The sequence below is a fragment of the Acanthisitta chloris genome, unplaced genomic scaffold (assembly GCF_000695815.1).
Source record: "Acanthisitta chloris isolate BGI_N310 unplaced genomic scaffold, ASM69581v1 scaffold183, whole genome shotgun sequence".
Lineage (NCBI taxonomy): Eukaryota > Metazoa > Chordata > Aves > Passeriformes > Acanthisittidae > Acanthisitta > Acanthisitta chloris.
Window position 1 is genome coordinate 47,542 of NW_008664133.1, and position 14,129 is coordinate 61,670.

A 14,129-nucleotide genomic window follows, 5' to 3' on the forward strand; every position below is an offset into this window, starting at 1 on the left:
TTCAAGCTTTCATTAAGTTAGAAGGATGTTTTCCATAGGTCCTTAATACAAAAGATGGAAGGAGGGTTTTTTTGTCAAAAACCGGCTAAGAGCCATGATCTAAATTGCCTTTGGGAAAAATCTTTCCTCTTGGTATGGATGGCTTAAGATACTACCATCTTAAATCATGGGCTTCAGCTTACGTGTCTAATATTGGGTTGTATGTACACTGCTGTTATGTTTTACATATTGCTCAAAATAAGAAATAGTAAAGGCTTGTGCATCTGTGGAAAACTCAGCGTACATGATTATGGGGAACTGTGAGATAAAGGAGATAAAGGTCTTTGTGTCAGCTGGTGTAAAGGTTGGGAGTTGAAATGATGCAAATGTGGAGATCAGGGGACAATAGGGGAGGTAGAAAAGGGTCAGACCACTTACCAGGAGGTAAGACAGCTGAGGTGGAGATGTCTATGGAAAAGGTGTCCTGGTATGGCCTAGTACAGGACTGGGGAACCAAAATTGTGCCAGAGGAGGGATGGTGACTGTAATTGCGTGGGATGATTTGGCTGTGGTCTTAAACTATTGCCCACTCCCTCCACCATGGCAGAAGATGACTGTAGTAGCTTTATGAGGTAGCCTGGGGAAGTGGGATCAGAACAGCCAGCAGTGTTGTTTCCAGCATCAATCTGTGGGAGTTGGGAGGGAGCCTGTGCTCATCCTGGCTGATACTGCTGCTCTTTCTCCTCTCTGTCATGACCACCCCAGGGAAGTGGGAGTAGGTTGAGAGGAGCTCATCCCCTGTGCTCCGCTCTGAGGTTGCCTCGGCTACTCTGAGCTACCCAACTGACCTGGACGCTGTACACCCCTGAACCAAACTGTCACAGGTGTTCTTTCTGTTGACACATCCTCTGGGTGGTTGTTCCCTTTTTGGAAGTCCTGATGGTTCATCAGTCAACTTCACAAAGAGTAAATAATTGTTGATGGGAGGCTGGTGCTGTAAATTTAAAGGTTGTTATGAATTGAAAAAAAAAAATCTTAACCTTAGTAAGCATCATCCTTGTTATGTACCTGAAATTCATAGGATAGCTAGTTGAGAGTTACTGTCTTCAGTTAGGGATTGGCATTACAGTTTAGATTAGCCTGGGATAGAATTTACTGGTAAATGTAAACAAGTTCCAGACTAATAAAGATTTTTTTTTTATAGCTCCGTCTTATTTCTCTAAGAACCCTGTATGTCATCTCTGAGGCCTTAACTCTAATGAAGAGCAAATAAGCCTTTCTTTACCCCCAGTAATAGGCTTCTTAAAGTCATGATGGCAATGGAACTTGTAGCATTGGCACATGATGGTTTATTAGAAATGCTCAAACCCATATTTTTGCCTTTTTGTTTGTTTGGTTTTGGTTCGGTTTGTTTTTTTCCCCCAGGGGACATTCTACTTGTGTAATGATTAGAAGCCCAGGGCAGGGGGAAATCTTTCAGGCCTGGGATTGGTTTTGTGGTATTGCAAGAGTCTTGTAATCTCAGTTCCTTGCTATTTATGCTCTTTTTTTCTCTTGGGCAATGACAAATTTAAACTAGAATGAGATTGTTTTGTCAAGTGTGAATCAAGGCTTTGTGTTCTGAATTTTGACCTCTGGTATAGGTAAAATCTCTAAATTGTGTCTTGGTTCTGAATAATCTCACCTGCATAAAAAAATGCACACAAGAGAAGTGAGCAATTCCCGAGATATAAACTATAGATTTAATTTTTGAAAATGCAAACTGTTCATCTTAAATCAATCTTGTTCTATTAAGGCTGAGGTGTGTGTAAGAGACAAAACTTCTCTGAACTTTTACCTGTCCAAACAGCTTTCTTGTAGTATGGTGTTGTGATGCTTCCAAAGGTGACTGAACTTGGTATTGATCTCTTTGCCATGGTTGTGGCCCCTAAAGACATCTCGCAGAAGAATATTTTTCCTGGATTTAGATGGTCTTAGATTTTGAAGTATCTGTTTTTCATCATGCATATTGCCTGGTAAAAAAGAAATTTGTAGTCCATAGACATAAAGACTTCCTGATTTATTTTTTTAAATGAATATCTGGAAGAGATCTAGCTGTCTTTGAAACTAATGGTATACCGATACAAATAAGAAATATCTGGAAAAACATTGCTAGCTTCCCTATTGGATCAGGTGACGATTAAGTCATTCATTTAGTTCTGAAATTGTAGCTATAAATTAGATTTCTGTTTGTTAGAAGTATGTCATCAATACACATCTACAGTCCTTCAAAGGAAATATTTTTTTCATATTTAACTGACAAAAGAGCACTGCGGTTTGAATTCTTATCAAAGTGTATTAGTCATTTTGGGAGAATGTTGTTCATATGTGTTTATATGAAAACTGTGTGCTTTTGTGGGAAAGCAGGTAACCATAAGAAAAATTGAGAAGATGATTTCTCAGAAACCTGAGAGAAGGTGGTTAACTTTTCTTGGAAAGCGATCACCCTGCCTGCACACCAAGCTTGCTGTCTTTGCATTTAGTGAGTTACACTAAATATCTGGATTTAGTTAGTTGTTGCTGAATTTTTCTGTAGGGAGAATGGAGGAAATTACTGAGGTAAAATGTGTAACCAAGTAGTATGTATTTACTAATGAAACTAAAAAATTCAGCTGATGAATTTATGGAATTTCTACACCTGGATCCAAGTCACTGATATGCTAAACTCTCATCCAGCAGCAAGATCTGCAAATGTGAGAAATAAGTTTCCAGTCAATTCAGTTTAACTGGTTTAATGAAAGTTAAGAAACACCTGGAAGTGTAAATGAAAAAGAAAGTAATTTTTTCTTCTGAATAGATAATTTGGTAGGATAAGACTTCAGAATTCTGAAAAACATGGTGAATATAACTATATTCTGATAGTTTTCATTTAATTGTTTTAGGTATATGGAACACTCATTGGTTAATAATTTTCTAAGTGTACCTCTATGCTAATTACTATACACTTAAAAAATAATTATGATAACCCATGTAATAATACCAAGCTGAACATATAAAATTAAGTCCAAATAATTGCCTTATTGTATGCAATAATTTTATGTTAATTACCCTCCAAAGGGCACAAATTCTAGTTTCAAAGGTTATGCAATTGCAAATCAGCAAGTTTTGGTGCAGGTTCAACCATACCTTCCTAAGAGGCAAAGACGCAAAGCAAACTGCTTGCTCAGTTTAGCCCATGGCTAAAACAAGTGCCTAGGCCAATCTGTTCAGGATCTGCTTGAACATTCTTATTCTATTGATTTTCAGTGTATGAGTGGCTGTCTTGTGACTTCTAGAATTTTATAGCTCAACTGGCATCCAAGGGGAGTTGGATAAAAAGAAAGCACCTCTGTGGTGGGAGGATTTTCTTGGCTAAAAGTTGCTCTGTGAATACAACTAGTGCAATTGCTTTAGGTACTTGAAAATGAAAATTTCTTAAGGGACACATTGTGCTTGTAACAGATTAATGCTGAATGCAGACTAGCAAAAAGTCTCAGGTATTAGTAATATATATTTTTAAGGCTTAGTGTTTCAGTAAGAATGCAAGGCTTGAGCTTTACTTTTTTCGTACATTTTATTTTTATTCTTTACATGGCTACTTGCACTCAGCATAAGCTTTAATTACACTCTGCTATCCTAGGTGCAAATTAAAGATAATTTGAAGCTCAGCTTAATTCTGAGGGATCTGATGCCTTTCTTTTAAAAAACATCCTGTTTGTCCCTCTGTTTAGGTCTTAAATTACTATTTTATTTAACTAAAATTTTTACTGAATTTGATCTCCAATGAAGTATTTGAGTATTTCTGTTCATGAGAAAAGTAGATGGGTACTTGTAAAGAGAAGTGTACCATTTTTTAAAATGTTTGGTTTTTTTCATGTATTTTGTAAAAAAGCCCAAATAGGTCACAAATCTGAATTCTTTCTCTCTTCCCTCTCTCCCTCCTCAATTTGGTCAGACATTTGATATTTAAGATTATATTGGTTTAACGATGTTAGGTGTTACAGTTTTGAGTACTAGCTTTAAACTGCAAAATGTAATTTTGTTGACTAAAACTAATGTTACTAAAAGCAAGATAAGTTCTTGCTAAACTGTAACTGCCTATGTCATTCTGTCAAATATGTGGAAATAAATATAAACCTACACTTTAACTTTAATTGAACATTTGCTGTTCCAAAGCAGACATTTATCACAGAACGATCTGAGTTGGATGGGCCCCACAAGGATCATCAAAGTCCAACGCTTGGTCCTGCACAGGACATCCCTGAGAGTCACCCATTGTACCTGAGAGTGTTGTCCAAATGCATCTTGAACTCTGTCAGGCTTGGTGCTGTGACAACTTCTCTGGGGAGCTGTTCCAGTGCCCAGCCACCCTCTGGGTGAAGAACCTTTTCCTAATATCCAACCTAAACCTCCCCTGACACAGCTTCATGCCATTCCCTTGGGTCCTGTCACCAGAGAGAAGAGATTTGTGCCTGTCCCTCTGCTTCTCCTTGTGTGTGGAAGCTGTAGACTGCTATGAAGTCTCCCCTCATTTATATCCCAGATTTTTCTTGCACACACAGGTTTTTCAGGAAAAGTAAATCTTCCTTCACAGAGTCTTTAGTAGAGTCAGTTAGGATGTAGGAATTCATACAAATAACTCCTTATTGTTTTTTCATGTGAATTGTGATGTCCAAGAGTAGCACATAACTACTTCTGTTACTTCTTAACTCCCAAATGTGAAGATTTGTTTTCTCTTTCAAAACCTGGTGGGTTTAGGACTGTTTTAAACATGAACACTCTTATGGTGAAAATAAAGTATATACAAATTCGAGCATAGAAATTGTTAATAATGTTTTATTTGTTCTTAGTTCCAGAACCTGTACAAAAACCACATGAAGGACCTGGAGAGATGGGGAAGCCTGTGGTCATTCCGAAAGAGGAGCAAGAAAAAATGAAAGAAATGTTTAAAATTAATCAATTTAATTTAATGGCAAGTGAAATGATAGCACTCAACAGATCTTTACCTGATGTCAGGTTAGAAGGGTAAGTGCTTTGTGTGGTATCAAAATTGTACTCTATTTAAATGAAGAGTGTGCAAAGAGTAATCCAAACCAACAGTTCAGTTCTGTAAGATATTAATGTTCAAACAGTATGAGACTTTCCTGTATATAAGACACTTATTTGTAAAATAAGATTGAACAGCAGAAACCAGTTTTGTTCAGTGTTATTTAACTTTGAATTGGATTACAAGTATGAAGCCCGTTCAGGGAATAGAAAGTAATTTGGTTGAAGGAAAACAAAGTAAACTTAAGACTTTGCATTTCAGGAAAAAAATCGCTTATTTGAAAAATTCATGCACTGCTTGTAATGAGGCAGACTAAAATTCTGCATTATACAAAATAGAAAAGACTGGGTGATGAGAGAAATACTTTAAAATTTTCTTACCTAATGAAATGTGCAAAGCCTCATTTAGATTGCATTATAATGTTTTCTAATATCCATCTGGTTTGGTTTTGATCTTGCTTCTGGAATATTGATCCTTTCAGATCCTTTCAGAGCTATTTGAGGCATAAGTAATTAAAGAGAAAATTGTAGCCTTGTTTTAAAGAAAGCGAAGATTGCTTTTCTCTCCTGGGACTACTCTGACAGGGTAGCTGATGACTCCCCCCAGCCCATCCCCTCTTGTTTATGAAGGGGACATTCAAGTTCAATAAAGCTCATGAAACAATGTTTTCCAAATTATCTGCATAGAAACCCCATTTCTTTAGAAGCTCTGCTGTTGCTGCTATATACACAAGTCCTAGCTGCTGGATGAATTTGTTTTCATCTCCTACTTCAGAAGATAATATTAACAGAATGAGATGAAGCTCTTGCTGCTTTTCATTTTTAATGAGTGATAAAGAGCTGGTCTGTAGGTACCTTCATCTGTTGTGATGAAAGTGATTCTGCGTAGCATGCGAGTTCCTGGTAGTGCTGATGCTCTTAATAATTGAGACATATTTTTCAAAATCTGATTCTACAAGCTTGAATTAATGTAACTTTTCAATTGATTTTCAGATACATTTTTAGTCAGATTTTATGGTCACTACTTGCCTGTTTCTCAGTATAGCAAAACATTGCAAATCATGAACTTGCAGGGTTTTCTTTCCCAACTGACGGATGTTGCTTGGGGAGGGGAGGGGTTGAGTCTTTTCTCTCATGTTACTGCTCTGGTTATGGTTGTAACTTGGCAATGGGATCTCTTGGCATTCGTGCAGATTCATGTGTAGTGTCTGCCCCTTTTGTCACACTATAGGATAAGAAATTCTCTCACTGTAAAGTGGTAACTTCCACTGGAGTAGGAACGTGTAGTTAGCATGCTCAGCTTGCTTTAGCTGCAAGGAAAATCAGCCATTTCAAGCTGGGATGCTGATGTGGTATGATTTCAGCATGTTTTTCTGAGAGAGCTTAGTGTAAGGAATTAACAAAAGTTTGGGGAAGGGATAGCTACAATAGTTATTTGGAAGGCAAACAGGAGTAAATTCTTCATTATGAGCCTGAAGTATGGAAGAAACTAAACATCATCTTTTTCAGCACTCATGTGTATTTATTTTACCATTTTCATCATGTAAGTACAAAGGTAAGAAAATGGTGGGTGTATTTGTTTTACCATTTTCATCGTGTAAGTACAAAGGTAAGAAAATGGTGGATCTAAAAAATTGACTTAATTGTAAGCTTTGTGAAGCCTAAGGCTTTGAATTATCCAAAATGAAAAGGGAAATTGGTATAAATTATTAAAAAATAATTACCTAAGTATCACTCAAGATTGCAGATGAATGAAATAACAATTTTGAAATCAAGTTGAGCTATAGGAAATTTTTGTCTTTCACCCTTGGCTATGCTCTGCAGTTACTGTGCTCTGCAGCAAGATGTGCGTTAAAAGTTTTGTAATGTTACATTTGCTTCTATTTTTCTGTTTGTTTGGATTCAATACTGTCACTATACTCTGTGTGTGAAAGTGGAACCTTAGAATAAAATTTCAGGTGAAGTCTCAGGGCAGAGTTGGATTTTCTGTTCTTGTAAATTCCTGCCAAAATTCTAACATTTACTTGTTCTGTGCATTTTTAGTAGATTTGGAGAGAAAAATGCTTCCCAAAAATCTCTTCCTTTTGTCATCTTTTCACCATGTACTTATAATGTCATGCTAATTAACAAGTTGTTGTGTTAACATTTCCCCAGCAAATATGAGAATAATACTGTGTTCACAAGGCAAATGTATGTTATTCTGTACGTGTGGATTAGTATTACTTTCAAGCACACTGTGACGATTTTCAGAATACACTTTGGTGTGGTGTGTGCGTCTTAAGTATTTATCTGATTAGGCAAAATACTTAATGGTCAGAAACGCTTTGTGCTGCATTCGTGGAGTGGCTTCTGTTATAACTTGTTCTATCTATGTCTCTGGTAAAATGGAAATAGTTTGGGGAGAAGGAGAGTGGGTAATTTTTAATCATTCCTTACCACATTTATGTGCCTACAGCACAGCTGCCAGTAGCACTTTCAATCAAGGTTTTGAAAAAGCAGGGTATGTTCAAAGGCACACTTAGCTGTTCAACCATGTAATTATTTTTCTCACAAATTTTGTGGGTTGCTTCCTTTAATGTGGTATGGTGGGAAGATGTGATTATTTCAAAGTCTCTAATTCTCCAGCATGTCAGCTTTTCTGAAGTACAGAAGCCTGTAGAATTTTTGCCTTACGGTTAATCATTGAAAAGCTGGTGGAATTAAGAGTGCCAGGACCAATTTGCCACATGTATTTAATGGGAATGGCATGACCTGTCAGCTGGAGAGCAACTTTTGAAGTAGTAGACATGATCTTTCAATTAATTTCTAGTTTTGATAAAACCCCCCTGTTATTTGTGCAAAGACAAGTGTGTTGGTGTATGTACTCAGTCCTTGAGTGCTCACAGGTTAATCTCCACAGATAGCACACTCCAGGCATGCTGTTTATATTTTGGCCAAGAAATTTTGTTCCCTTGCTAGAAGAGCAAAAATATGAGCTGTTTTAATAACTTCTAGGCACTTCTCCAGCTAAGGGAGCTCCTCGATACAAGACATATACAGCAGTTGAAATGTCTGTTCTGCTGAGCTGTGCCCCAGTCATATTAACAGGTTTATATTTATTTTCATTATTTGGCACAAAATTACTGACGCACGTAGATGCCTTTGAAATCATTGACATGTGCCTGAATTGCTAGTCACTTTGTATCTGTAACTGGGAACATTATTCTACTTTTCTCATTATTCCAGCTGAATGTGATTTGCTCAAGAGAAAAAGCTAAACCAGAAGTTGGGGTTTTTTTAGCCTGAATATTTCCCTCAATCTGGACTGGGGCATGTTACTGTAACAAACTAATATAAAGGACAGGGCCACAACCTCTGGATGAAAGCTGTTGCAGGGGAATAAGCAGCTGAACAAACCAGATAGGTTTTAAGTTGTTAATAGAATAATTCTTATAAGCATATCTTATTCTAGTCTGTGAATCAGTCATCAAAGTGGGAGTTGATTCACAGATGCCAGGAAAATATGCAGCTGTGGGCTTGACATGACAGCAAAGAGTAAAAGATGGATGATTAGGAACACTAGAGTCTTGCCTTGATTTTGCTGAAGATGAGGGTGGTGATGAATAAAATAGGTGTCAATGACTAAAATACGTGTTCAGCTGTGTCTATGTGCCTTAGACTGGTATTCAGGCTGGAAAGTGGTGTGGCTGAAAGCATGAAATTTGCACGTCCTGTGACTTGGTTTTGCTCTCAATGCCTTTGGATGTGACTTTAGAAGCTGCTTTGCAAAATGCAGAATGAGTATTTTGTTCTGAGGCTGAGCTTCCCAGCCTGAATTCATAATTTAATAATTCGTGGAATATGTAAAACATTTAGGTAGATATTTGTGTCCCTGATGTGAGAGTTTAAACCAGATTCTGAGGTTTTTACACTTGAAAAGGGCTCTTTAAAAGACTCTTCTGTTTCAGGCACAAGCAGTCAAGGCTGGAAACAATGGGAGCATAGCTGGGACAGAATGATATTGTTTGTGCAAGCTCTGGTCCCCACTGGAACTTGTCATGCAGGACTAGGAGGATGTCATATATTGCAGGTTGAGATTTCTTGGAAAAGTGATGGGCAGCACTAAGCAGACCTGCAGCATGGAGGAGTGGATGGATATCCACACTCCTTGCTGATACCTAAGCAACTCTTCCTCCTAAGCTGCAGGTTCTATACAATTTGGCATGAAAGATCTTTCTTGATGTTTTTTCCTTAGCTGGTATAATTTTGCCAGAATTAACTTCCTATACCTCAGTTAGTTCTGCATAAAGTTTGGGATCTTTTAACTATCCTTTTCTCAAACTATATTCAGGCAGGTGGGCGTGGTGGTGTTTAGAGTGGTATAGATCATTTTGGGGCGTAATCACAGTTTTTAGCTGCATAGCCCTATGTATTTGAATGAACTGGGTCTAAATCCATACAAGTTATGACTTTAAGCCACTTAATAGAAAAAAAGAAGTAGTTTTCCAGGACCTTTCCATATCTTTGATTAAAAAGAACATAATTTAGATTTAGGCTTTAGATTTAGGCACTGTTAATTAGATGGTACAATATAATGCTTTTCAGTTTACGGGACTGCAATTTGTTTTTCATATTGATGCTCTAAAAATGTAATGTTGATTTTAAATATGAAATATGCATGTGAGAATAGGCTGGAATTTGGGGTTTTAACTTCTCAAAGCAAACTGATTTGCTGTACAGTTTAGGATGCTACAGTTGAATCATAATATAATGCACTCGTAAAACTAACACAATCTCTATGTGAAGAAAATAGTTTGAGTAAACTTATTCGTAGTACAACTAGTAAAGGCACACACATGCAAGAATGTGCTCTTGGAGCTCAAATTTGACATTTTGTGGGGTTTTTAAATGGCAGCACTCAAGGTATTTGCTACTATACAAGGCTTGTGAAGGTGTGCTCTCTTTGCTTTTCACTATTCTGATTCAGGAGAATAGCTAAGGGAGCAGTTTTAGTTTAATATGGTCTAAATGTGGACTGCAGACAAAAGGAGTTTTCTCACAGCTTCTGTTGATCCTGGTAATTGTGTGGCCTTGATGTTCACGGACTGGATGAAGGATTGCACACCAAAAAGGAGAAAAAAGTGTATTTTGTTGATTCAGCAAACTGAAGCAACACACAGAACAGCTGTATTATTATCAGATCTGGAGGTTATACAGGAGGAGATGAGACAAAACTGTAATGGAATAAGGTGGGTTTATTGCTTTTGGCAGCAGCCCACAGTCACACTGGATTAGATGGAACATGATGGAGAAAAAACCTTTCTTACAGAAACTGTGTTAAAAGCCCCATAAGGTTACGGGAATTTAAATAGCTCCATAAATTGTGTTATGCTTTGTGAACTTCTGGTGTTCATTTAGCTCAGGTCATAGTGATGGTAAAGGTAATAAAAAAGAACAAAGTTGTCAACATAGGTGGTGGAACACTTCAGGAGTTCATTCAATATTTTGATATAAGCTAAAAATCCAGGCTGATAATTAACCTGGCATCTGTAAAGAAAATCTGCTGACCTGACACCAGCAGTATAACTTTCAGCAATGTCATTGAAGTCTGAAAGCACGTGAGGTATTAAGGACTTTTACAGTTCTTTCAAGCAGGAAAAAAAATCTGGCTGGTGCATATAGCTGTTACTGGCTGACTGTAGAATCAACATTTGGAATTGTTCACATTGACTTAGTGAGTTAGCTGGAAGAAACTACCTATAAATCTTTTTCCTAGAGAAAGCTTAGAGGGGAATATATGTCACTCTAAAAATCATCCTGCTTCCTGTAAACTGTTTTTGTTTTGGGGTTTTTCTAGACATATGAATATATGGTGCATATAGCTGTTACTGGCTGACTGTAGAATCAACATTTGGAATTGTTCACATTGACTTAGTGAGTTAGCTGGAAGAAACTACCTATAAATCTTTTTCCTAGAGAAAGCTTAGAGGGGAATATATGTCACTCTAAAAATCATCCTGCTTCCTGTAAACTGTTTTTGTTTTGGGGTTTTTCTAGACATATGAATATATGCACAAACACCTGGCAATCTTATTCTTAATTGCAATCTTCTTAGGTACGCTCATCTGTTTTGGATGAGCAGCCGTATCCTGGACTTTATTCAAATAGATAGGTCAGGTCTGGAAAATAATTTGTCTAGAGAACTTAAGGTTCAATTTCCATCTCTGAGAACAGAATTGGGTTTGCTTCTGTCAAGAGAGGCTTTCCTGTGATCACTTTCAGGATAAGGAAAATAGTCAATTGCAGCTATAATTTTTTTTGTGTGAAGTTCTGCTTGAATTCTGTAACCACAATGGTTTTAAGGACCATTTTGGATTCTGTTTTCAGGGTTTAAAGAAGATTTCTACTTGACTCATGAGATAATGCGACCTTTCTTATATCCAAATCTTTGAGATCAGAAGAAAGGAAAATTTCATACTCTTGATGTCAGGTAAATTATGTAATACTGTTGAAGGCAGACATTAAGCAGGCTGGATTTAAATGTTTAAATAAGAATAAGGGATTTGCCTGCATTCAGGTCACCTGTTCAGAAAGATTAATTGGAGCTGTGATACGAATTATAGAAATGAAGACCTCTTTCTAAACTGAATTGTTCTGATTTGATTGGAAGAAGCAGCTTCAGGGTAGTGTGAAGTTTTGTTGCAACCTTATCTGCAGTGCTTTCTCTTTGTGGGGCCGCAAGTTAAAGCTGTGGTTGTACACGAAGTCTGTGTAGTGAAACATGGTTTAGCATGTTATGACAGCCAGTGATTCCGTCTTTCTCAAAAGTATTGCTTTTTAGTCCTGTTAGCTTTGTTGCTTCTGTGTGAAAATTAGGTCTTTATCCAGCTTGATTGTCTTCAATTTGCTGCACCAACCCTGGCAGTGTTCCAAGCCAGGCTGGATAAAACCGTGAACAACCTGGTTAGTGGGAGGTGTCCCTGCCCATGGCAGGGAATATGGGACTAGATGAGCTGTAAGGTCCATTCCAACCCCTTAATATTCTATGATTCTATGAATTTGGGAGCTTGGAGCATTCTCAAAATTTATGTATGAAGCACATTCATTAACACCCTAATTCAAAAGATATTATGAGGCTGCTGCTTACATCCAGGAAAGACTAAGTCTGTGTTTACCAGAAACACACCCATTGACTTGAGTTGTGGTGGTTCTTGCTGTAGTGTTTTGACACTTTCTCTGCCGCCCTGCTACAGGGCGTTCTCTGATAGAAATGTAGGTCAGTCTCAGCAGCTTCAGGGTGACTCTGGGAGTCTTATTTCAAAACTGGTTTCAACCGTGATTTAAGTAGAGAGAAGGTTTTTGTTGGGCATAGCTGTGCCTCAGCTTTGTTACATTAACTTCATGGCAGGCTATAACTTAAGGCAAATGGACAGGTAAACGATGGAATAGTGACATTTTATGGCACTGCAGTGATATTCATCAGATATCAGTAATTAAAGCCTGAGGTTTCATGAGAGGAGTTCAGATCATCTGATTTTGTTTTCTATCAATCTGGAGTTAACTTTTGTAACCTCAAAGGAAAATAAGTGTGTGTTCAAGTCTAAGGACACCAATGGTTACTTCCCAGATAAACTCAATATATTTTAATACTGAAGGCTATGCTGTTTGTACTGCATCAGTAATATTAAACAGATTCATTACAGGGGCTGTGCTGTGTAGTATTTCCTCGAAACTTCAGCTCTAACCTGATTTTCAGCAAGACTTGGATTATTCCTATGTGTCATTGTCAAATTTAAGTTCTGAGATGCAGTTTATTTATAACTGCAGTTTTTATTTATAACTGTTGTTTGTAGTATGCAAGATAAGAGATTGTACTAAATTTGTAAGATGACTAAACATGCTTCCCTTCCTGCCCCAATCTGTTGCTAGCACAGCTTTCAAAAATGCATTGGCATTGTGTTATCTTACTGCACGTACAAGCCCAGTCTGAGATCCACTGGGATTTCCCAACTGAGCTGCTTAATGCACAGGAGGCACTTTTACTTGTGTTCCATCTCTGTCCTTTATCAGAATGCTCTGGACTGTGTGCACTGGGATAGAAAACAAGAACTGCATACGTGTTTTGCTGCTGTTAATGTTCTTGAGCTGTAAATTATTGCTTGTGACTTGTTTCTTTGAAAGGCTGGTGGAATCTGGGAGTTATCAGGTGTAGCAAATCATGGCTCAGGCAGTGTCTGAGTCTAATCATTTTTGTGATAATGGCTCGGGAAGTGTCTGAGTCTAATCATTTTTGTGATTAGGTAAGCATGAGTGGCCTTGTTTTGAAAAACCCATGTTAAAAGAAAATGTTCCAATGTTAACTTGTTCTCTCATTGCTCCTCTGTGGTGAATAACCTGTTGGCAGCATCAGAAGGGGTAGAGATCTGCCTGGTAGTGTTTAGAAATTTAGCGTTTATTTCTAATGCAGAATATAATTCTGACCCATCTTACTAGAAAATGATCTAAAATTCTTTTCATGTTTTGCCTCAGTGAACGAGGTTTTCCTCATTGTGTCTTACTGCATAAACATTATGGTAGTGTATCATTGGTTTCCTAGAAGACCTCTACCTTGTTTGTAGCTTTGTTTGGAGTGTGATTTGTATTTTAGCCTATGAAACAGAAGTGTTTAAGAACTATCATAGAATCAACTGGGTTGGAAGAGACCTCAAAGATCATCAAGTCCAACCCTACTGTGGTTACTAGACCATGGCACTAAGTGCCACATCCGGTCTCATCTTGAAAACCTTCAGGGTTGGTGAATCCACCACCTCCCTGGGCAGCACATTCTAGCGTATCCGAATATTAAATCCTATTACTTCCAGAAATGATTTACCATGACTTTGAAGGGTGTGCAAACAGATCACTACTAACATTGTAAATATTGGTCTTTCAAGGTTTGACAATATTACACATGTAGCACTCAATCTTGGGTTTTAGGAATAACTTCTAAGTAAATTGATCCATGAATACAATTTCATAATATTGATAAAATGCCAAGTGCTATTGTGTAATGATAGCTGCACAGTTGCATTCTTTTAAGGTAATATTTGGACTTGTTTGTCAAAGAC

General features: G+C 37.5%; 1 protein-coding gene across 2 annotated transcripts in view; it reads left to right on the forward strand.

Annotated features, from left to right (window-relative positions):
* The window catches only part of GALNT1 (polypeptide N-acetylgalactosaminyltransferase 1), a 66,676-nt gene that overhangs the window by 22,378 nt on the left and 30,169 nt on the right, over positions 1-14,129 (forward strand). Inside the window, exon 3 of one of the 2 annotated variants that reach the window (XM_009071195.1) lies at positions 4,848-5,022. In XM_009071195.1, coding sequence (XP_009069443.1) covers positions 4,848-5,022 — 175 coding nt within the window. The remainder of the gene's footprint in view (positions 1-4,847; positions 5,023-14,129) is intronic. The other variant, XM_009071196.1, reaches the window with a different exon arrangement.